Below are 24,803 nucleotides of genomic sequence, written 5' to 3' on the forward strand. Positions count from 1 at the left end.
GTAAAAGTCAAAAACCATGTGAGCCAAAGACGAGCCAGTGAATTAGTGGTGTGTTTAACGCCAGGTCAGAGTTTGATGTGTGGTTTTGGAAAGCTGTGCAGTGTAGTTCTAGCTGCTGAACACAGCTGCTTCCCAGGCTCCGGGAGCCTCAACGTCTAAATTACTTTTGCTCCACAGAGGAAGCTTCTCCTGCAGGGACCATGCATGATATACACAAGGCACAGACAGTATATCAGGTGTCTAACATCAAACTCTTATCCTTGGAGCCTTAGGAGAATATCTGCAAGTCATTAGCGGCCCCGCGTCCTGACCAAGGACGGCTGTTGTTGAGCTATGCCTATTTAGATCTGTTTCCAGGTCGCTTTGCTTGGGAGTCATGCCGTGTTTGTCTGATAATTAGATTTTAAGTAAAAAAAATAAAATAAATGACTGTATATAATCATATATGATGGGGCGTGATATCATTTTCAGGACACTCCAGATCACGCAGCACTATGAACAGAGCCTTTATTGCTCCATCACGTGCACTTTATACGAAAAGACTTAAGAGTGTGTAAACAAGTGAGACTCTTTTGTAATATGTGGCCTGTGAAAGACATCAGGGGCAAAGGACAGTCAGTGACCTTTGTGCACTTATAAGATTTATGTTGTGGTAAAGGATTGAAATAAAGGTATTTGTCCTCACAGTCTTCAATTTTGTGTGACCACAAACTAAACGTGCAGTTTAATAAAGAGTGAAAGCTGGTTTGAAGTCGTCTTTGATATTTATGTATCACTCTTCTGTATGCAGTCTGTATGAAAGGCCTCTAAGAGAGGGTGTGTGCATTAATATGGCATCAGATTCTTGAGCGAGTAAGCAGTGTCTTAAAGGAGCGTCAGACCTCTTCAGCAGTCACTGTTCCTGAACTGGTCTTTGTTGTTCAAGAGTTTTTTGGCTCCATAAGAGTACACTGAGCCTCGTTCAAAGCTCTCCTTCCACCACATTCTAACCTCGATGTGATAGCGTAGCACTTCATTACCCGTATTTAACAACTGTGCTAATCACCGCAGCACCCCAAAAGCCTTTTATTTGACAACAGTGGTGATTCCCAGCTGAGGCAGGTACCGTGGTGAGAAAGGGGAAAAGGGCAGGAGAGAGGGGAAGAAAAAGGAAAGGGAACAGAAAAGGAAACAAAAGCAAAGGATCAGGTGAGGAGGTGGAGCTGCTGGAATTGTCACCCAGTAAACTGGCTCATACCAACGTCAGAAGAAGTTAGAAATCCTCAATGCAACATTGTGTGTTTGACCTTTTTGTTGCAGCTTTATGAATATTCCAAAGGTTAAGCTACCTCACTGCAGCGCAACAGTGCCCCCCAATGTCAAGACAAGCTCATGCACACCAAGTTGTCTTTGGGTTTGTATTTAAAACTTCATGTGGGATAAAAACAGAAGACCACTTACAAAGGTAAAGTTTAGTTCATCTTCACATAAGCAATCCATTTATAAAATATATAATAATCTTTTTTCTTTTTTTAAAGAATCAACACCTTTACAATGAACAAGTTTTCTTTTGAGATCAGTTCCTGTAAAATGGACATTTTTAAAAAAGCTGCAAAAACACAACTGCATTCAATGCAAATAACTGTTGACCTGTTTAAAACATCCATTCATTAATTGTACAGCATCACTGTCTGAGTTTTGAAAGCAGTGAAGATAATTGGCTTCAACGGAAAAAAAAAAACAACACCAAAATAATCTTGGCTATAAACCTCCTGCCGTACTTGTGAATAAAAGAAATATTTACTTTCCTGTCCAATTACAAAAGCAGGAACAGTACGTTTTTTAATGTTAAGACACAGAAAGTGCATTGTTAAATCGTAACACTGTGGAGAAATCTAAACTGGATGAAATCTTAGTCTGAAGTATCTGTTGTGCCGATTAGATGATCAGCATGTGCAAAAAAGATCATTCCAAAGTTACCTGAAACATCATGGCTTGATCTGAGTGGCGGTTTTTGGTCCTCATCAGAGAGTAAAGTGAGCTCTGTAAATGAGCTTTTTTGGCATAAAACTAAAAGCATGTCTCTTTTCTGTGCTGCACAAGTGCAAAATGATAATTCTAATGTAAAATAAAACTCCTAACACTCTTTTCTGGAGAAAGCATTTTAAAACAAAACACTGCTCTCATTAACACCCTGAGCTTTGTCCTGTGGCAGAAAGCAAGGAAGTTGGGCCAGGGTTAGACAGAACCATGGCGGATTTAATGGGACTCACTGGGAAACTCTGTGTTCAGACTCGGGAAGGACGCGGATTTACGATCAAGGGTCATAGCCATTTTGACTTCCAAGCTTTAACTTAATGTTGAAGTGCATCAAGTGAAGGCTCTGATGTGCTGCTCTCCACTGGGCTGAAGCTGAGTCCTGGGCTCTCCTCCGTAGAGCCATAAAACTGCTGCTGTTTAGATCCCTGTGGGGTGCTGGCAGGAGATTTGGGATTAAGCACTCTGGGAAGATAAACCTGTAAAAACACAGTAAAGATGACAGATGTGAGCACTCACAGACACTTATGTGAGTGCTCAATGTGCATGTTAAAAAAGAATGCTGAGGATTAGGGAAAGACAAAGCTCCTGCAAAAATCAACAGAAGAAAAAAAACTTAACCTGCAAAGCTGACTGAAACAACTTACGTTTTCTATTTACATGCTCTATTTAATCAATGACTTCATTTGTTGTGCCATTTCAGGATATTTGCTGTTACTGTGGCAGGTCAGGCAGAAGCAATCGATCACGATGATAGTCATTTCTTTGTTAATGACTAACATCACAGGCATGACCAACTGGGCCAATAAATCCACAGAAAGGTTAACTTCAGGTCAGGCCTGAAGCATTAATGAAACATTTTTGATCTATAATGACGTTTGTTAAAGAACAACCACGGGTACAGTACCTTAGTATTTTCTTCCACTCCCTCTACTGTATCCTCGTCCTCCTCTTTGACCTGAAAAAGAACACAAACGACATGAACACGAACACATGTCTCTGAACGATGACAGCAACGGCATATCGCACGCAAGCAAACACTCACCGCGTAGTTATGTGGACTAAGGTACTTAAAATGGCCAAAGCAGGTGAAGCTGATACAGATGAAGACTGTGACACAGAGGACCACCAAGGTGAACAGAGACGTGGAAGTCAAGAAACCTGAAACACCACACACACACGTGGATTTAAAACAGTGGCACTGAATTTTCCCTTGGTATGCATCTGCAGGCAAACTGGAACCTGTAGGTAATTTGAATAATGCAGGAAGATTTATGAACCCTTTAGAATCATTCATTTTCTGCATGAATATCAGCTAAAACAAATGATTTCAAACCTGTACACGCCATACATTCGCAACACAAGTGACTGCAGAGGGTACAAAATGCCAAGGTGAGCGAAATGAACCCTGACACCATGATGGGGGACACACTCACAAACAGCCAATATATAGTACGACAGTTTGACAAAACGTTAAGAGGCACTGAAGCCGTGAAGATTGCTTACAGCTTCTTGTAAGCAATCTTCACGGCTTCTGAATCCTCTGACTTTGTTTTTTTTTTTTAAAACCTGCAACTTCGCAGCTTTACTTAACAGCGTCGGGCACCCTTTAAGTATCCCCAAAGCAAAGCAGCTGCATGCATGCACGCATGTGAGAGACCAGTAGCAAATCATTAACTATTCATAACCAAAAGTTATTCCCGACAAAGACTCAGAATCACTCAGGGTATAACAGTAAATCCCAGTCTGTACTTTTCTAGACCTGTTGTCACAACTACTTTGTTAAAGTTAAATACTCTATTACACAACAGCTGACAGCAGGATACCCCCTGAGCTCCATTACATCTGTCGGGACAGTTTTCAGGACTTCCTGACCTAAAACTTAATCACTGGGTTTTCTTCCCCCGGTTAAAAAAAAAACCAACAACAGACAAAAAATACGGAACTGTGACCTGGCGCTATATCTCCCTAACTGGAGCAGAGGAACCGGGGAATGACAATTCCGGGACTGTTCACACACGGAGGAGGAGAAGTGGCAATGGGGGCTAATTTGCATATGTATAGATCTTCCTATGCGAAATGCAGAAAAGACGTAGACTTAGGGCTCTTATGCACCGAACCGATGTCTAGAACAAGTGGCAACGAAAGAGCTCTTGCGAGGCCAGCGTTGCCAGCGTTGCCAGCGTTGCCAGGGGCAGTCGTCTATAAATGGTTTCCGACCGGAAGACGGCATAGATGACAAAATGCAAGCAAAGCAGTGTTTGCTTACTATCCCTTCACTGTTGTTCTCTCACCAAAGAGGTTTGGGTATACGGTTAGTGAGAACTTTATTGTGGGAATACCGCTGGCAACACTTGGCCTGTTTGTTGTGAAAGAAGATAGGAAGACATAGAGACAAAATAATAAGGAGCAAACACGCAAAGTGGGGGCAATCATGGATTCTCAAGCTGCACCAAACAGCCAGTCAGAATTCTCTCTCTGACTGACAGACGCGACACTCATTCAACATGCTAAAATGGCTGGACATAGCATCACTCCAGAGGTTCCTGATGGCCAATAGTCGGTTTGGTGTATGAGGCTGCTCGTATTTGAATTCATAGTTTTCATGAAAAAAAAAAAGACTTTATGGGTTTAAATGAATGACTTTCCGGATTTTAAAAGAAGGGCTTTCAAGCCTTTAAGCAATAATTATAGGGCACTGGCTCTTCAGAGGAACATGCTATCTTCCCTCTTTTTTATTTAGGTTAAAAACATTAACAGTTCAGTAATAATTTAGACGTGTAAAACCGCCCGCTGCATAAATAAAATCTGAAAATTCTGAGCTTGCAAAATTTTGTAACTTTGTAACTTTTGTAACATCCAACTTGTAAGTTGATCGTCGACAACCGTCTTTAGGCGCTACCTACTCAGAATGGGCCCAGCGGAGTTTGACTTGACCTTGGGCTGAGCGAGTGGATGCTAGCTGTTAGGACCTGCTTACTCATCTGTAGGAGGGACTGCTGGCACATGGTTAACTTCTCCTCAGAGTTTGCGATCAATTCAATTAATGGTGGGCAGACATGTTAGCAGGGTCAGAATAGTATCATAGATCCCCACTCACTGAATGTGGAAAAAGGTGGAGAGTCATGCCCTCGCCGCCGTAGAGCCATTTGAGGTTTTATGATGGCAAAAACATCTAAATGTTTCATTTTGAGTAACAGAGTTTTTCATAATGAATAGAGGTTCATAACGTATTCCTAACCTGCTCTGAGGACAGAGAAGAAGTAAAGCCAAATTAGGCAGATGATTGGTGCAGCCAGAGCTTGATTGACAGCTCCCAGGTGAACCTGGTGGTCCAGTCGAGTAGGCAGGTAAGCAAAGTACAGGTTGTGCCTGTCCACCAGGTGCTTGAGCAGCATGTAAAGAAGACCTGATGGAGTCGAATACAAAGCAAATTAATAACACCACCATGGAAATCACTGAAGATACGTTGTATTGGAAAAAGAGGTGGAATGTTGACTGGGTGACTAACTACTCACCAAAAGGGACAATTATGGGACAAATGATGCTGTAAGCCATAATGACAGTAAACACACAGAGAGTCCAACCATACATGGCTCCATATTCAAACTCATAGGCCTGGTTCTGTGAATAGAAAACAAGACAAGTTAGTTCTCTTCTCATGTTGTGGTGAGCTTGACAAAACACTAACTAAAAATAAAATGTTCTTTCTTCCTTTGAAGCTGCTCTATAACTTGAGTGTTAATCAGTTTTGTTCAGGGCCCTTTCATATCTTTCTAACAAACACTGTTTACAACACTTGTTTACATATCTTGCCAAAGCTCAACCATTAACCCCGAGTCTGAAATACTTGAGCCTGCCCCTGCATACTTTTACGAATACAATGGAATAATGTTGACAAAGAAATTATTTAGGACATATCAAGAGCAGGTAAAGTAGGTGTTGACATTACAAACCTGTTTGACGTATTTTCTTTCAGCAGCAGAGCGAGCGAGCATCAACCGAACGGTGTAAAGCAGTAATCCCGGCAGCCGCAGCAACTCCATTCCAGAGCCCACCAGGCCAGCGGTGATCACATAGTTGACGAAAAATGCACCTTGATCAGGTAAAAACACACACCTGGCGTGAGGAAAGGAAAGAGAGCATCAAATGTCCATCCTTTATCGTAATAAAGGAAATCTTCATTTGTGTAAGTTTGACATTTTTACTCACAAACTTAAGATGCATTGTGCAGCAAAAAAGAAAAAAAAACAAGTAGATAAATATAAACTAATACACAAGTTTAAAAAAGAAAAAAGAAAAGACATACTTACTCAAACCTGAGTTTTCCACCTGAAAGAAACTCCTTATCGAACAGCCAGCGGAAAAACACTGCGAGACTGGGGCGGAGTAACAAACAAAATGGTTAAAAAAGCTGCTCAAGGTTCATCTTGAATATAATGATGCCAAAGTGCATCTTTTCACTTGGAAAGAACAGTTTTCAGCCAAATTGCAGCCTCCTCTTTACTCTCTTTTATCTGGTAGTCCCTGAGTAAGTGCCTGCATACTATCGGGAACAGAGAAAAGCACATTTGACTGAGGCGAAGGCAGCTGGTCACAGAGTTAAAAATGAGTTTAGCCTCAGCTTTCCCCATCTCTCATTGTATGTGACAAACCATGAATACGCAAATGAGATGAAAATTCAGAGTCAAATGGTAATTTTTCAAACTGAAAGTCATAAAAAAAAAAAACCTGGTGAGTCCCAGCGAGGGAAGAATGAGGACCATGAAGAGCAGGAAGAAGTACAACTTGCGCATCATGCTCAGCTGCTCACTGGACCTGTGGCACGGATGGAATAGACAATTTACCTCAGGGAAACCACTCAGTGCTCTCAATACCAAAGTGTGTGTGTGCGTGAGTGTAATACCTGCTCCAGTGTGCCTCTCCCAGTGTAGAATAGTACACTATCGTAGGCAGCAAAGCAGAAAAGGACCACAGCAGGAGAGTTGGGAAGAACTGACTGATGATGGGGCTCTGGGGGGGGGGCAAAAAGCAACTTGAACATCTGAAACTCCGGAAGCAAAACCATTTCATTTATAAAGGTGCCACACTCACGTTAAGATAGTAGATGGGCTTAGTCACATTGAACTTGTCTATGGTGTTAATAATGATGGTGGGAGTCGTAAGAAAGGTGAGCAGGAAGAATAGGAAGAAGTTTATCATCACGTAGCGAAAGAACCAGCGGAAACCTCGCACAGAGAGGTTGTCCCTGTAGGGTCCAGAAAACACGTAGTTACACACAAAGGGATGGCGCATGGATGAAAAAAGTTCTCCAAGAATTCTCTAGACGCTAACAGGGGATCACATGCTGTGTTTCTACGTGAAGTACTTTGGATGACAAGGTTGAGGTCAATATTTCATTGTACAAAAACAGCCACTAAAAGGAACATTTCTGCAAGATCACAAACAGCCTGTTGTGTTATGGATGGTATTCAGCACAATTAAATATGCTCCAATGTTATACGTTACTTTTGGGTCACTTTGTTTAAATGCACTTTAACGGGAATCATTCACTTTCAGATAAAACCAGGCCATAAGATTCCACTAAAAATCCCTTAATGATAATATTGAATTATTGCTCCTCCCGGTGTTATCAAAACAGAGTCATATGATGTGCACGCAGCACATATCTACACGATTGCTTGCGGACGCAGATCTCACCAGAATACACTTTTGGGATGTGGTGCAACGCTGACCCGCCACTTGTTCACGTTCAGGGTTTTGCTTTTGGACGACGGTTGGAGCGCCCTCCAGCAGCAGCAGCTCGTGCCACCACACTGGAGCGCGTTGAAGTCTTTCAGAATGCTGCAGTGAGCAAGTAGCTGCTGTTATATACACTATCCACCTTTGAACACCAACAGTTGTACACAGGCCTCTTCTCAACAACGAAAAAAAAAAAAGAAAAAAAAAGTCATGTGGAGAAAATAGAAATATGTTCACATGGGATCCAGATCAGGTCAGGGGACAACGATAGTTTCTCCTCGTGATAATCCACTAATTTCAATGATTGACAAGAGTGAAACTTGAACCATGGGTAGTCAAAGGAATCATGTAATGGATTTTTGATACAGTCATGGGTACATTTTCATTAAAGTCGCACATATTGTACAAACAGACGAAGACATTGTAAGACTACTCACTATTTGGCCATAGCCTCTGTCTGTAAGGTGACAAAAGCAATCCCCAGGGGGTGCTGTGGCACTACTTCTGCCTGACGTCTCACTTCTTCCAGCAGATATTTTTCTTTAGCGCAGTAATACTCTATGGCGTCAACCTGAGAGAAAACCAACACATGAACACTGCTGCTGTACCGTGGCGCACTTGTTTTCAGCAATGCCTCTGGTTAAACTTTCTGATTTTAACACAACGTTTAGAGCTGTGCGGCTTTGAAAGATGTCTACGTTTTTTCCTCTTCTTGAAAAAAAAAAAAAGTAAAATTAAAAAGCTGACCGCAAACATCATCCGGGCCGTCTCACCTTCTCACAGCTGGAGCAGCAACAGATGTGGCTACATAAACGGGGGTTGAACAGCTCCCGTGTACCCGTTTTCTCTAGGACACGCTCATAGAAGCGCAGGTTTTTTCCGGCTCGCATCCTTGGGTGAAAAAACCCAAAAAGAATCAGTACAAATACAGAGACCTGCTTATCAAGAATAAAGCCTAAGTGAATGTTCCTGAATATCTTTTAATGCATACTGTATATATATATATAGTAAGTATAGGATATAACCCACAGGATGGCGCTGCAAAATCTGCACAATCTGCTACACTTAAAATTCTGAGGCATAAAAGTGACACATAATCACATGTTAGCATGTGCCTGCTGACACAGAGGAATATAATCACATTATTTCTGCAACACTACCACTGATTTCTTACCTTTCCTTATCAAGATGCATGAGTTTGGCCACGTCATACCCCAAAGTCACAGCACACACTTGGCAAGATGGATAAGCCTCTCTACGGACAAACAGAGCTGGCAGTGACCAATAGAGCGGGTCACAACTATTTAAGCGAACACGCTCCATCAGGTCAAGAGGTCAACTAAAACTTATTATCATCCAGCTTTGCTCACTTACTCAAAGTGGGTCTTTATATCCTCCTCTGTTGCTGTTTTAGGGACCGAACACACAAACAATGTGTTTCTGGCCTGTGGAAAAAAAACAAAAAAAACAATGTAACACAACAGCCTGGCGCCAGCTCAGCTGAGAGACCCAACAGTTTTCAGGGCTCACTGAGAGCTTAGGGGGCTGAGGAGAAAATCCAAACTTTACATCGCGCTTTGTGGTCTGAGCTGGGTAGAGACTCACCGTCTCCCTGCGCGTGCCTTTCATTTGTGATGTGTGAAGCCGCAGCAGCACAACTGTCAGGGTCAGGTAGAGAACCGCAAACACCGTATGCAGCCACAGCAGGTTGTTCCTTGGAGAGAACAAAAGAAAAAGGGGGCACCGTAAAGAATTTTGTTAGTGACAAAACTGCGCTGGGTTTTTCTTTTAATAGACAGACACTTTGACGGTATGTCACGTATTTCTGTGGTAGTTACCCGATTTTAAGATTCCCAATAGTTGTCCTTCCAAAACTCTGAGGATCATTTCCTGTAGGAGAGACATATTTTTGGGGGACAGAACTGTTAACAATCAACAGTTCCTTCCAACACGTTTTGTTTTCTGAAGTTGTGTAGTTTTCTGAAATATGATGTGTTCTGCTTTGTGGTATTTTCTGAGATGATTTTTGTGTTTCGGTTTAGTTGTTTTTCCTGTTGTGCATCTAAAACGCGACTGCTTTGTCTCAAATGACACAATCTTTCCTTTTTTTTTTCTATATATGTTTGTTATTTTCTTCTTTGTTATGTTGTTGTCCTTTGCACCTCAGGGCCACCGTAATTTCACTTCAAAGAAGATTCACAGTGGGTTCCTATTACTGAACACTTGTGTAAAGTGGACTGTAATAACTATCAAATGGACTCTCGAGCTGTGTTTTGTACTTTAGAGACAGGGTGCAGAGTGTGATGTTAAACCTACTCAGCAGGTCTCCAGTCATATTCACAGGCAGTATGATTGCGAGGGAGGTGACAGTGATGACCACCAGCAGGATAATCAGATGTCGCTGAAACGACAGGTAGTGAACAGCGTCCACGCCGCATCTCTCTTTTATTTTTTCCTCACTGAAACACAAGCGCATACCATGTTCATTAGTGGCAATCTGACGTCACGCACCTTACTTCAAAGATCACATGATAAAGTGGATGCATGTGAGAGAAATGTGCCTGGCAAAAAAAAAAAAATACTCACTCCATTCTAAGGATGTAAGGCAGCCAAGAGCAGAACCCCTGAAAGAAGGAGAGAGTAGTTTTAGTTCAAAATGATCGTGCAAGTAAATTAGCCCTAAAGGAACCACTCATTTTGATCTGTACAAGAAGTCCTTTCTGAATAAAGAAGCGATCATTTTGGTGCAAATATTGTTTTTTTCATTATTTACTTACCGATTCATACTCAAGGTCCTCCACATTGGACCTAATGGATGACATATGTCCATAGCGACGGTGTGTTGATTCATTGAACCTGATAGAAAAAGTTTTGTGTGAATGACTTTATCATACTAGAACAGACAGGTAAATCAGAAACTCCAATTTATCATCAAGCTAGCTTCTTATATTCTGGTCGTTACGTCTACAAACGTCTACAACTCTGAGTATAGGCCACTATATGGCCACTCACAGCTGAAAAAAATAAAAAGTGTCAAACTATTAACTGACCCTTCATTGTCTGCAACCAAAGCTAAGCGACCGTAATCCCAGAACTTCTCCCGAATGGTCGAGAAGAGGATCAACAGTATCTGCGGGTGGCAAGAAGAGAGGCTATTTAGCTATTATGGCATATTTCTGCCAAACAAAACAAACTTAATTTGGGGTATTCAAAGCGATACCAATTCATTTAAAACTAGACTTAAAAATTCTGCCATTCAGTACATAACAGGAAGAACCTCTGATCACAGGAGGCTCAATATTCTCTTACTTGATCCCAACTATACGAGAAGCAGACAAAAGAAACGTACAATGAAGAAGCAGAAGTCAAGCAGCAGGACAAGTGGCACTCCACCGAAGTTGAGTCCAGTGAGGACGGTGCTCTGGTTGGAGTTGAAGCAGCTACTGTTGTCCAGGAAGCCTGAGGGAGAGGTTCCATTTGAGACAAACAGGGTCTTCCACCAAGGGGGCGACATCACTGGAGCGAGACCAGCAGTTTGTCTGAAGAGAGAGACAGTAGCGCAAGTTGAGAAATGACTTCCCAGTGTTACAGCTACTACCATACTGATAATAATGTGCAGTGATTATCTTTAATGTTGATTCAGACGCCACATTCGACAGGTGACTCAATAAGCAGGAACAGTGCCTATAATGCGGTGGAGTTTCCAACAAGGTTTGAGGATGTGTGAGGTACGAGTCGTTTAAAATCAATATTTGAAGAACAATAATGGAAAGACAACACAAGAAATGGGTGATCAACTAAGATCTCTTTTGAATAACATATTTGTGTTTTAGATTTGATGCCAGCAATCCCAGTCAAAAAACCCCGAACCGCGTTGTGTTTACCACTATGTTGCATGGACTCAAGAAAAAACAGGGCTGAGTATGAGTGAGTCACAGGAAAAGAGACTGTAGTTTCTAACAGTAACAGTTAAGCAACTTTGCCTCCTTTAAAACGCCTTCGCCTTTCCTGAAATCAGAGGATGACTTCAAAGTGATTAGCATTTCTCAATCCTCCTGTGGTAACACGCTAATGTTGTCTTTCCTCACCCTAATAGTGGTACTGAAATCCTTTAATGAATGCAAAAGTAGCAACATTGCAGTGGAGGACCTTAAGAAAGGCACACGTTCAAACATTGAGTCGGCAAATTTACATTTACCCACAGAATGGCCTTAAAGGGGACATAATATGGCATTTTCTGCTCTCTTTCTCTTATAAACATGCTTCAAGTGTTATATAGAGCTCTGTAGATATGTAAGTGGAAGCTGTGGGACTGATGTAAAGATGACCCTGTGGAAGAGAGGCGGAAAAGAGACGAGTTGCTGCAAATTATATGGAGTTTCAAAGAAAAGCGTTGTACTGTGTCTCTGTGATATTTGGAACAAAGACATTCCTTTAAGGCTTCCAAGAAACTTTGTCAACTTGTGGAAAGAGGGCACAATAGCTCAGTTCTATAGGTTTTGTCCGTGATACTCAGGACATGAAAAACTTTCTGAAGACAGAGTTGAATCTAGCAGCTAAATATTTGATAGAATGCAGTGTTGGTTGTTCTTTAACAGTGTTTCACATTTTGTAAACTGAACAACTTGTTTTGTTTCATAAACTTCAAGTTCACCAGTGCTTGTAAAGAGGAAACCCCTTGAGTGCAGTGAGTACTTCCACGTTTGTTTCAGTTTCAGAGGCCTTGCGTGGTTTACTCTGACAGAAATGTACAGAATCATGATTAGACCTGTGGGTTTTAATGTTTATTTAAACGACCCAACCTGGACTTAGGAGCTTTTGTCGAAGGCCAAGATAGGAAACAGTGTCAGTGGTCGTGTGGTTTCTGTTCTAAAACCCGTGTTAACTTCCTTTGGTTCCAAGTAACTGCAGCGCTCGCGCCCAACCTTGCCTGGACTAGATGAATGGCGCCCCGGGTCACGAGGAAGCAGATAACAATTAAAAAGTACGACGCTGTCAGATGTCTGGTGACGCTGTCAGATGTCTGTTACCGCTGACAGTCAAAATTATGAGCCAGGAAAGGCACACACTTTTAAAAGTGCGATGTCATCACCGTCAGTTGAAAAATACCGACACAGTCGCTTTCCTCAAACAGCTGTTGGCCGCTTTGACAGATCTAACGAACAAACCGTGAGAAGCGTCTATTAACACACACCGAGCAGGAAATAACATGCCCAAAATGTTGTGCTGCAAGAAAACCAACTGTAAAAGCAATCAAGGAAGAACAAAAAGTTTGCTCATGCCAATGAGGTAAACAAAAATCCGCTTACCACCGCAAACTGCCTCAAATCACAAAGTTAAGTTGACACCCACGTACACAACTTGATTATTCGTCTGAAAGTAGAAAATATCTGACTGTCAGATTGTGTATGCATCTGTGGTATGCAGACGATCCCAACATTGACTTCCTTTTCACCGAGAAGGAACCTTCCCCGTACCGTTAATAACCCAAATATGTGGAAGTCTTTTCCCTTCGCTCTCTCTGTTCCGCATATGCGCAGACGCTGTCACTTATTAACCTTGTCTCGCGCGCTCGTGGTTCCTCCTGTCCTCGAGTCTTTTCAGATGAAGTTTAGCGAGTTTGGCGGCTTAAGACATCCTTGAAATGCAAATTCTCTGTTGGAGGGATATCCCTTAAACTGGCATGCTTCCATAGACAGGGTATTTTATCATGGCTCTTAGTATACAAACAAGATTTCAGTCCACATCTACGCTATATTTAGAAAAATAAGGACATTGTGGCGACCTGTCCAGGGTGTACCCCGCCTTTCGCCCAATGACTGCTGGGATAGGCTCCAGCCCACCCGCTACCCGACTGACGGATTGACGGTATAGGAAATGGATGGATGGAAGACGTGTTCTCGAAATAAGTCAATATGTTGTCGCTCTTGGTTCAAAAATGGAATTATGTGGGTTGGCCAACGTCTAAACAATCATGGCACGTTGTTAAATGATCAAGAATTGATTCATAATTTGGTTTATTTTTCAAACTCTGACTTACAACTGTCCAAACAGCACCTCTTTACAATTTCATAGGAAATGTGAATTTGAAATTCAGCTTAATTACTGAAGAAAAACTGTGTTAATAATAAAACTGGACAATTAAAGTATCATCTCAAGTGTTACACAAGATTTATCCAGGTAGAAAGCTTTTGAAAAGGTTCAAGATGAGTGTAAACCCTGTCTGTGACTTTTGTAACTTGGATAAAGAAACTATATTTCATCTTTTCTTTCATTGTACACAAAACACATTTGTTTAAGATAGACATACAGTGTTAATTGTAAATTAGTAACAACTGTCAAGATATGGAAGTTTGAGATGTCAAGTTATATTTCTCAAGACCTGATTTGGATTCAAAATCAACATTTTTGAGACCGTTTTTGATTCTCCATGGCAAGTTTAATTTACATAAAACAAAATGGCCCAAGTCCAAACTATGTTCTAATAACCTTAACCCTATTTTTATTAGAATTGAAGCAATATATTGACATGATAAAGTCACAGCTTGTCGGTTATTGGAGTGTTTTAATTTAACAAGATACCGATGACTGTTTTGTCCCCGGAATGATCTAACTGACACATTTTTTTAAGTAGCCTTTTTTATTTTCAATCTTCCTTCAGTCTGTATTACAGCATACTATGATGTCCCATTTTCTGCATAAATCCTTAACTTTTGTTTATTATTCCCCTGGCAGTGTTTTGTAAATTGAAACTAATACAGCATAAATGAAGGGAGGACAGACTGTTGTGTCTAAACTTGGGCTAGTCCACAACACTTAACAAGGTAAATCAGACTGTTATATAGTGACAACAAGTGCTTATCAGGTCACCTTTGGTGCCTATTGATTGCACCTAAAAGCTTTTCAGTTGTCCTGCCTCTAGGATGGAAATTCAACAAAAAATATTCCTGGGATTTCTGATATTCTTTCAGTCTGACTGTGACTGTATGAAATGCTGCAAAAAGAAGATGAAAATATATTTTCAACATTCTGTAGACTCGTCAATGTCTTCATGGTTCATTATCAGTAATCGTCATAGATTCATTCTGCCGAGTGCAAGTATTCAGATGTTATATGAGCAAATGAGGAAACTGTGCAACGTTCCACAGCTCTGTTAAAATGAGAAGTTTGTATTAAAAGTCAACTAGGTTGGGTATGGATGACTGACCAATATAAAACAATTTCTCAGTAAAGTATAATACTAATTTGTATAGTTTAGCAGTGTTATTTTGTAGTTGAGCTCTGAGTCTTCTTTTTAGCTGCGATGAGTAAGACTGAAATTTGCAGCCTTGTCTACCGTGAAATACATTCACTGGAAAACAATCCTGAAATTCTTGTTAAACAACTTAGGGACTTTCTTTAGCCTTACAGGATGGATGTTTTTAAACCTATTGTGGAAACGCATTGTGTTTCCTTGTTGCCTATTTTTAGTTAGAAGAGATGAATGATGTAACTGATAGATATTATCTAATAGAAACTGTATTTTATCATTTTTTTCCCAAAAGTGGACAGGAATCATCTAAATAAACTAGAACACAACTTGTCACTTGATTCAGCATTTATTTGTATGTGTGTAACTGCTGTCATATAGAAATGAAGAATACTCTAATCGTAACACGAGGAAAGACAAAAAAATTTTCCCTCCACATTCCATCAAACCATCAGACTATAAAGACGATGACGAATGATGAGCAGTATTTCAAGTTTAGGATGTCTGACAGCTCTGTCTTAAGCAAATTCACTGGCCAGATGTACACAGGTTTCAGTTCAGAGTTGGCTTAGCTTGGTTACTTTAGGAAGACTTAAGCCAACGAGACGAAGAAGAAGATGACACCGTTCTTAAGTTTCTGCCTCTTTTTCTCAGTTTTTTCGCACTTTTTCTGTGTGGGATGCAAAGGAGAAGCCAGAGCTCCGGGTGACATTATTATCGGAGGATTGTTTCCAATACATGAAAGTGTTCACCGCGAAAATGAAAATGAACCGTGGACCTGTAACAGGTGATTTTTTTTTTTTTCATCCAGATTTTTGTTGTTTGAACATATGTGTCAAAGTAGGGATTATCTGTATATAACGTGTGCGATTTGGAACATACAGGTTAAGCCCTGCTCGGCTGGCCCAGTCTCTAATGATGGTGTACGCTGTGGAGGAGATAAATAAGAGTGGTGTGTTGGGGAACATCACCCTGGGATATCACATAGTGGACTCCTGTGGTGATGTTACAACTGCCCTGAAAAACAGCCAATCCTTCATGAGTAGACTCAGTGAGTACTGTCAAAACCTGAATGCTAAACTGTGATGTAGAAATCTGCCATGATGAACAATAATTTGTAATTGTACTCAAAAACTGGGTTGGGGATCGCTGCATGTCAGTTATGGGAGATGTAATGGCAACAGGCACCAGTGGTAATAGATCTTGTAAATCATAATGGAAAAGTTGGAAACAAATGATTATGTATGTAATTGTATGTATTACATAATATGTGCTTGTCATATTTTCCTTTCCTGACATCTCTCCACACATTCAAACAACTATATTACAATTAGCATGTCAAAAACAATAATAATAAATTGATCATTATAAAAATGAATTAATAATATATAACTTTATGATATTCAGCATTTTATTAGAGTCATTTATTATATTTATTATGAATTTGATGACATTAAAGAAAAGAGGCTTTCCTCTGATAACCCTTTCAAACAAGCCATACGTTTTCAGTCCTTTATCACCTTTACTGTTATGAACGTTAATTTTTCACATGCTAACTGAGATGTAGCTCTTGGGTTTTTTACTATTTTTCTGAGCACTGCATTGCATTCTGACCTTGAGGTAAACTTGCTGGGATGTCCACTCTGCTGGAAATATTGTGTCTTGAATGTTTTCTACTTGTGAATAACATTTCTTACTGTACAATGATTGATTCCAGATCGTTTTGAAATTGCCTTATAACTTTTCCAAGACTGCTGGGCAGCAACAGTTGTTTCTCTAAGGCTACGTTCACACTGCAGGTCTTAATGCACAATTAATAAATGTGGCCTGTCTACGGATTGCTGTGTGAACAGCACACGCTCCTGAAGTGACCCGCATGCGTAGTTGATCATTGATGACATCACGTCCATAGACCACGCCACGATGTTTACAGAAGCAACCATGGCAACTGCAACCGGTACTGTATGGCTAAATGCTAAAAATCAGGGTTCTCAAGTCTCATGAGACACATACATTTCAACAAGTTCTCACGCTCACAGCCACACATAGTATATTTTACGCTGAAAAAAAAAAATCTATATAATATAAATTTCTCTGGCGAGCCGCTATTGCCACGGAAACGGCAGGAAACAAGCACGTCTCCCATGAGTCTGAGCAGAGCAACGCTAACAACAACACTAATAATAATATAAGTAATGAAAGATCTGTCCAACCCCAACCACCCCCGGCCCGGCTCACTCTTGCCTTCATTCATAACTTGAGAGCCCTGCTAAAAATAGTGTGTGGCAGCAGCCGGCAAATCTGTGAGATGACAAAGGAGGAAGAAGAGGAAGAAAATTCAGATGTTAATGATGGCTCTGTGCGGAGCAGCAACATCTGCACAGAGAAGTATTTGGATGTGGCGTCGGAGCCAGGAGTGGTGGGATTAGGATGTGGCTGGTTACACGGAGCAGGATTTCTTCCAGAACTTTAGAATATTGAGGAATACCTTTCATCACATTTGTCAGCGCCTCTCCCCGAGACTTTCAAGAGGAGACACATCGTTCAAGAGATGGGGCTATATTGGGCAATAGGGCGGGTTAAATGCGACCTGGCTGTTCAGGCTGCGGTCGCATAAAAAAAATTAGATACGTATCCGGTTCAGTATCACATTTAAAAGTGGCTTGATTCCGATTCGAAAATGTCAGATTCAATGTGACTTGTGCTGTTCACACTGTCAAAAGCGGAAAAAATCACATATGGGTCACATATGAGTGAAAAAATCTGATTCAGGTCACTTGCAACTGCAGTGTGACCATAGCCTAAGATCATTGTTGATGTCTTTCCTCCTTTGCATCTTGTTATGTCACACCTGAATGCTCCAGACCAGCAAACCTTCTGCTTTTATAGCAGTGCTCATACTTATTGGTAATCAATTATTCAAGTGGATTTGATTGATAAAGTTACTTCCTTAAATCCTATGGAAGCAGTAAGGGTGGACTTTAACACACACTGCTGCAGCGTTTTGTCTTAGTTTTTGTTAAAGAAGTGAGAATACCTAAAACAATAACAATTTTGTCATTATTGGGCCAGATACAGTAGATGTAAAGTGCAAGACAGATAACATAGAAACTCTTACACATCAAAATTGGGTTTCATGCCGATTTTAAATGTATGTAACTGCATCTGTTGATGGGATTTTTTCAGGGAATACCAACAAAGATGATTCAAAGCAGTCCTCCTCGCCGGTGCTGGCTGTCATAGGTGATTACTACTCAGAGATATCCATAGCGGTTACAAGGCAACTAAACCTGGAGAACATCCCTGAGGTATGACTGAGTTTAAAAACATTCTCTAGATTTTATGTATTTATTGCACTGATATGAGAATAGATAGCCCATCTAACTCTTAGCAACAAAGTATTTTTTTTCCAAATTTCTAACCATTCATTCAGAGGATAAATATAGAAGACGCAGAAAAAAATTCTCTTTGCTCTTTGCTATTGCTACCAAACATTTCTCTTATTTAGTGGCTGTTTTGTATTATTCGCACAGATAAGTTATGGCGCAACATCTGGACGCTTGAGTGATAAAACCCGATTCCCAAGTTTCATGAGGACTGTGCCAGAAGACGATCACCAAGCACAAGCCATCATTGAGATTCTAAAAGAACACAATTGGACTTGGGTTGGCGTAGTGACAACTGATGGTGAATATGGTCGCTACGCAATTGAGCGCCTCCGTCAGCATGCAACCAAGAACAACATCTGCTTTGCCTTCACTTCCATTCTGCCAGAGTTTCTTGTTGATAATCGAATCCAGGACAGCATCGACTCCACAGTCAAAAGCATCACTGAAAATGAAAAAGTTCAAGTCATTATATCCTTTGCAAAAGTCTATCATATGATGTATATTTTGGACAAAGTTCTCAGGAGTCGTCAAGGCAGAGGAAAAGTTTGGTTGGCGAGTGATAACTGGTCACTGTCAACTAATGTGCTGAATACCAAAGTCTGGAAATTGACTGATGTTGGAACAGTCTTTGGGATCACTCTTAAATCTAAAAACCCAGCCAAGTTTAAGCAGTTTCTCCGCAGTCTTGATGTTAATCCTAAAAAGCACAAGAACAACTCATTCCTGAAAGACTTTTTAACGGATAAAAAGGGCGAGGCCATTGAGTCATTGATCAACATGACATATCCATATGCTGTGTTCAGTATTGAGTTGGCAGTTAAAGCAATTGCTCATGCGGTTACAGACCTCTGCATCAATCGGAAGTGTGACACATCTACATTACAACCCAAGGAGGTAAGTATGTACACACAAACACTTTAATACTTTAGAGTAACTATAATCAATATTTTCTGCAATGTTGGAGTAAGAAGAATCACTTATTACAAACCTCTTAGCTTTATGTTGCTTTGCAGCATCTGGGTTTGCTGGTGCCAACAATTACACCGTCACCGGTCACTCACTGCTTATTTTGTGCTGTTCACTGTTGTGACAGACAGCTGCTTAGAGTAAAAAAGAAAAGAAAAAAGAGAAGAACAAAAACTCAAAAAGCCCACTTACTGTACACAGACAAAGTTAGTGACAAGCAATTTCAGCAGCTTGGATCTTTTAGTTGAGGAATAAACATGGATATTTAGTGGAGAACAAAACAAAGAAAAAAGAAGGGATTTAATACTGGACTCACATTCATTAAACAATGCTGGATGTGTAAATTGACGGCTATTAGTCATTCCAGTCATAATCACAGCTTTCAATATTTTACAATTTCAGTTCCGAGATGCCTTACGGAATGCAAGCTTTGTCATGGATAATAACACCTATTCATTTGATAAAAACGGTGACATAAACTCTGGTTATGATGTCATCTTGTGGAAAGAGACTTCACCATCCATGCTGGACAGCAACTACGTTGTAGGTCATTATGACATAAAGAACCAGATGCTGACTTTCGAGAAAAAAGAAGATTTATACAGTCTGACGGTAAGTATTTGTCTTTCACTGTCAAGCTATATTTCTGTTGTTTTCAATTTCCTGGGGATGAAGCTGACCTACTTGTACTTCGTGAACCATTAATCATTTGAGTGATCATAGTATAAGACTTGTGTAACCCATATGCATGCCATTTTGCTGGTTGCCTTGGTTACAAATAAATACAACACATGACTGTAATTGACTCCCCTTTCTTCACAGAAAAGTGTGAGTTCCAAGTGCTCAGAAAGCTGTATACCAGGCCAAAGGAAGAAAACCTTTGACGGCCAGCCTTCTTGTTGCTATCAGTGCGTGTCCTGTCCGGTGAACTACTTTTCCAACGCCATCGGTGTGTATTAACTTAAACGACTGTCACATTGCTTCATTGTAAAATGCAATTAAAAGTAAACTCATTATAACAAAAAACTGCTTCTTTTCTGGGCCTATTTGATGATTATGATTTAGCATTTGCCCTCTGTTTGCAGATGCCACAGACTGTCAACCTTGTAATAATATGACTGAGTACTCCAAGGAAGGGGATACTAATTGTACGAAGAAAGAAGTTGTTTTCCTGAAGTGGAGAAACCCTTTCAATATAGTGATACTGGTGTTTACTACGCTTGGTGCTCTGCTTACCCTTATTGTTGGGATCATCTTCATTGCATGCTGGAAAACCCCAGTGGTACGATCATCAGTTGGCCCCATCTCCATCCTGCTCCTTTTCTCTCTTTTGAGCACATTTGGTAGCATAATTTTATTTAGTGGTAAACCCAATGATTTGAAGTGCAAGGCACAGCATGTGTTGTTTGCCTTGAGTTTCACATTGTCTGTTTCCTGCATCCTGGTCAAGTCATTTAAAATCATCTTAGCCTTTGAATTTGACCCCGTCACGAAAAGTGTCCTGGAGAAACTCTACAAGCCCTACCTCATTATTCCAACATGTATGGCAGGTCAAGTACTAATCTGTGCTTTGTGGCTTGCAATAATACCTCCAGGGCAGGAGTGGAACAACAGTGGATCAACTAAGCGTTTGCATTTTTGTGATACGAGGTCAAATCATGCTTTTGGAGTCATGTTAGGCTATATTGGATTTTTAGCTCTCCTCTGCTTGGGTATTGCATTCAAGGGAAGGAAACTGCCTCAAAGTTATAATGAGGCCAAGTTCATCACTTTTTCCATGCTCATTTACTCCATTGCCTGGATCATCTTTGGCCCTGTTTATGTCAAAGTAACCGGTGAAAACACAGGAAGTGAGTTTACTCCAGCTGTTGAAATGGTTGTCATCCTCATCTCAGCCTACGGCATCCTGTTTTGTCAGTTCTTAACAAAATGTTACATTATTCTCTTCAAGCGTGAAGTGAACACAAGGAACGCTTTCTGCCAAGATGTTATGAATTACTCCATGGGAAAAGACCGAGTTAGGTGCTCTGATGGAATCCAAAACCCCGCTTTAGCTATGGAGTCACTGTCAAACCCAGAGTCATCAGATCCACTGACTAATTGGAAGCTGTCTGTTAACTCTACTTTGACCACACTCGCTTCTTCCTCTGCGTTAAACCCACCGCCGACTGCTCTCAGCTCTGAGAAGAAACAGTTACAGAGATATGCAAGTTTGCCAGCATCAGCAACCAACTATTTGCCATAATTTAAAATGTCTTTCAAATCTGTTCAACGGAAGCACAATATTTAATCTGTTTTGAATAACTGGCCCTGTAATGGACTGGCGACCAGGGTGTCCAGGGTGTACCCCACTTGTCACTCATCCAATGGCAGCTGGGAAAGGCTCCACATCAACCCCCCTCCACTCCCATCCCCACCCCACAGACACCTGAATTGGATTAAGTGGGTATTGAAAATGGATGCATGGACTGACTGAATAACGGAACACATTGCTGGACAGTTACTTATATTATTTGTTAGTATCAATTTCTTTTTGCAGATTCTTTTCTTTTTTGACTTTTTACTTTTGTTTCAGTTTTAAATAATTTTTCTGATCTTCCACATTTTAATATTTGTGTTATTGATTAAGCTTATTGTTCCATAATTAGTTATAGAAATTAAAGTAAAATATAAGTCAATACATATGTTTTCTTTTACTAAAAGCACCAAATCCTTATTTTTTAGGAATGTCAGGCATCATTAAGATAAAATTAAAGGCAGAAAGAAATTTCTCAAACTGGATAAATTTCTCTGGATGCACTGACATTTTCCATTAAAGATTCCTGATCACAAGAGGATTAATCCCATTTATATATTTGACTGTTAGTATTTATTTTTCCTATCTCTTCAACTTTTATATGGATTTTCAAAAATCTGAGCATATTGGTGGGCAAGAGAATATTAAATTTTGTAAAACTGTGTAATTAGTTATATTTTCAAGATTTACTTGACTATAATGCCCAATATTTTCAATGCCTGGTATCCAGTAATCCAGTTAGTCAAGCGACTAATGACAAAAATCTCAGTGCAGTTGACTAATTGTTTCAACTTTGAATGGCAGATGGTAAAGGTCAAAAGGTGAAAACAGACACAACAGCATGATTAAATCACACGGAATTCCAAAGTGTGATGAAACTGTAACTCATTAAATGAATAGTAGAAATGACCACAGTGGATTTTTACTTTTTTCTCAGCACATTAATGTAAAGAGTCATAAAAACCCATTTTTATTGTGGTGGTTATTTAGCAGTAGTTGCTCACATTTCCAAAATGACCACACAAACTGATGTTGGTTTGGAACATTGTGACATTTTATTTTATTTTATTTATTATCACCTTTATTTATAATTACAGTGGTTTTGCTTACACCATTTTGTGAGTGTATGTGATTGTAAAGAATAATAATAATATAAAAAATGATCTTATTTGAAAATAACATCTCCTGAATTCTACCAAGTTTTCTCTTCATACAGATTGCAAAATGATTAGCAGGCTCACTGTAATCAGTGTTATCGCTGATTTGATGCTGTAAATACCTTCTGATGGTCAAATTTGCCAAAGAAATGTTTGATTATCTGTTGGCTTCTGTATAGTAAATGTTATATATAAAAAAAAGCCTGTCTTGTTGAGTGTCAGACAATGTACCAATGGCTCATTGTCAGTTGAACCTATTAAATCATGTAATCCTTCCTTATCTCACCTTCTTGTTGTTTTTTGTTGCGTGTGTGTGTGTTCAGGGTGAAAAGACATTCAGAAAATGGGGTGACTTTTATAGCATTTGGAGTTCAAGTAAACATTTGAAAAATGAATGAATGATGAAAAATGAAACGGTGTGCACAAAAGCCAGCAAAATTCTCAAGCAGCTCTGCAGATATTCCACTCAATGATGAAACCAGAGCAGGTCAGTGTTTCTGCAACATGCTGACCCCACCAAAGAAGAGGAATAATGAGCTCTTTGTGACTTGTCCCATTTCATCTGCTCAGAGATTGGTCAAAACTGTATGTCACTGGTATTTGAACAGTAATTTGCATAGCATCAGACGTAGCAGAGCAAATCTGGATTGTTCCACATTTCAGACATCACATGAGACGTGTTGTCGTGGTTTTCAGGACTGAGCGTTCCAAACCAATGTCACAGTCCCCCCTACCAGATGTGCCAGTGGTCAAATTAATGAATCCAATGTAATTAGTCAATCAATTGTGAGATTCTGCGGTTCCTCTTTCTCCCTCTTTTCTGTAGTTTTCCGAGAAGGGATTTTCTGTTTATCTGGTGTGCTGGTGACTGTTCATTTCTGCTTCCCATGTCTTGCTGAGTGTATTTGTATGTTTCTTGTCTCTGAGTGAGTGTGTACATGCAGAGTGGTAAGTGTTGCTAGTGTGTGTACACAAACATCAACCTGCTGGTGTGTGTTTGAGTGTGGTGGCTGTTCATGCCTCACTGTGGGATGCGTTGATTAGTGCTCACTGTGGTTCAGCTCCCAGCTGTCCTTGCGGCTGGCCGCTGATTGAAACCAATCAGGCTTACGATGGCCCCATCGCAGTGACCCCTCACCCCTCCCACCCCCGGCCTAATCACCTGCTGATTGGCCCACGCAGGGCCCCCTCCCGTTGGCACGGAAGGTTAATTTGACCGGCGGATGAAGGCTCCAGGAGGGAATAGGAACGTGCGCTGGGTGATATTGCATGGATATAGCCCAACTGTCAATCACAGCCACTTAAAAAAGAGCAGCTTGGGAAACAGAGTGACAACAGAGAGGAAGAGTGAAATAAAGAGTCTGGAAGGAAAGGAAAAAAAGGAAGAGTGTTGTTGATTATGGACTTTGCAACTACATTTTATAAAAGGAAGCAGCTTGAAATATTTTTCTTTTTTTCTTAAGCAAAAAGCATTGTCATTCAAGGTCCACTCACCCCCCCTGTTGCTGTGGAAGGGTTAACTTAAACTTTTGTTCTGGTGGGGAAAGGAAAGGGAGAGATGAAAGAACATTTTTGCGCGAAAGGTTTAGGTTATGCCGATCATTTATTGTTTTTGTTAAACAATTTAGAAGCGGTTCAGGTGTTAATGATTGTAATCCCACGCAGATAATCATCTGTACAATGATGGGTTCACATACATACATACAGTGATCTACAATGAAAAACTATTTTTATGGACTTTTCAGACAAGATTTTAATTCCCCAGTCTTTCCAAATTACAATTACAATCCCCCCCCCCACCCCCCCCCCACCCCACCCCCCCACCCCACAGACACACACACACACACACACACACATTTTCTAGACTTTTCTCATCTTTATTGTTATTTTGTTCAGTCACTATGCTGTATATACTGTACAATACAAATGCTGCAGTGTCAATGTTTTGTCAGAGGGTGGCAGCGTTGTATACACTGTGAAAAGTTTTA

At 40.4% G+C, this 24,803-nt stretch overlaps 2 protein-coding genes across 2 annotated transcripts; one reads left to right on the plus strand and one right to left on the minus strand.

Annotated features, from left to right (window-relative positions):
* Positions 1-1,383: 1,383 nt before the first annotated feature.
* tmem63a (transmembrane protein 63A) lies at positions 1,384-13,324 on the minus strand. The gene is made up of 23 exons (XM_072362029.1): positions 13,068-13,324; positions 11,108-11,297; positions 10,809-10,888; positions 10,536-10,614; positions 10,345-10,382; positions 10,075-10,217; positions 9,597-9,648; positions 9,364-9,472; positions 9,133-9,203; positions 8,933-9,013; positions 8,532-8,649; positions 8,196-8,329; positions 7,717-7,860; positions 7,111-7,264; positions 6,923-7,029; positions 6,748-6,834; positions 6,330-6,395; positions 5,973-6,135; positions 5,535-5,640; positions 5,258-5,425; positions 3,062-3,177; positions 2,924-2,974; positions 1,384-2,495 (listed from the first exon to the last, which is right to left on the minus strand). The coding sequence occupies exons 2-23, from the start codon at positions 11,270-11,272 to the stop codon at positions 2,334-2,336; spliced, it is 2,394 nt and encodes a 797-aa protein (XP_072218130.1). The 5' UTR covers positions 11,273-11,297; positions 13,068-13,324; the 3' UTR covers positions 1,384-2,333.
* Positions 13,325-15,488: 2,164 nt separating this feature from the next.
* Positions 15,489-21,880, plus strand: gprc6a (G protein-coupled receptor, class C, group 6, member A). The gene is made up of 7 exons (XM_072362589.1): positions 15,489-15,794; positions 15,892-16,058; positions 18,194-18,315; positions 18,541-19,290; positions 19,765-19,974; positions 20,185-20,311; positions 20,448-21,880. Exons 1-7 carry the CDS (start codon positions 15,625-15,627, stop codon positions 21,605-21,607), a joined length of 2,706 nt encoding a protein of 901 aa, XP_072218690.1. The 5' UTR covers positions 15,489-15,624; the 3' UTR covers positions 21,608-21,880.
* The last annotated feature ends 2,923 nt before the right edge of the window (positions 21,881-24,803 follow it).

The sequence above is a fragment of the Leuresthes tenuis genome, unplaced genomic scaffold (genome assembly GCF_036924035.1).
Source record: "Leuresthes tenuis unplaced genomic scaffold, fLeuTen1.0.hap1 SCAF_13, whole genome shotgun sequence".
Classification (NCBI taxonomy): Eukaryota; Metazoa; Chordata; class Actinopteri; order Atheriniformes; family Atherinopsidae; genus Leuresthes; species Leuresthes tenuis.

What these genes read in the sequence shown, in the direction of transcription:
- tmem63a (XM_072362029.1), bottom strand. Translation starts at nt 11,272, where the DNA reads ATGTCGCCCCCTTGGTGGAAGACCCTGTTTGTCTCAAATGGAACCTCT. An exon ending in TATGACTGGAGACCTGCTGA is followed by an intron (nt 9,649 to 10,074) that starts GTAGGTTTAACA and finishes TCTCTCCTACAG; the next exon opens with GAAATGATCCTCAGAGTTTT. An exon ending in TTAGTCCACATAACTACGCG is followed by an intron (nt 2,975 to 3,061) that starts GTGAGTGTTTGC and finishes GTTCTTTTTCAG; the next exon opens with GTCAAAGAGGAGGACGAGGA.
- gprc6a (XM_072362589.1), top strand. Translation starts at nt 15,625, where the DNA reads ATGACACCGTTCTTAAGTTTCTGCCTCTTTTTCTCAGTTTTTTCGCAC. An exon ending in AAGATTTATACAGTCTGACG is followed by an intron (nt 19,975 to 20,184) that starts GTAAGTATTTGT and finishes CTTTCTTCACAG; the next exon opens with AAAAGTGTGAGTTCCAAGTG. An exon ending in CTACTTTTCCAACGCCATCG is followed by an intron (nt 20,312 to 20,447) that starts GTGTGTATTAAC and finishes CTCTGTTTGCAG; the next exon opens with ATGCCACAGACTGTCAACCT.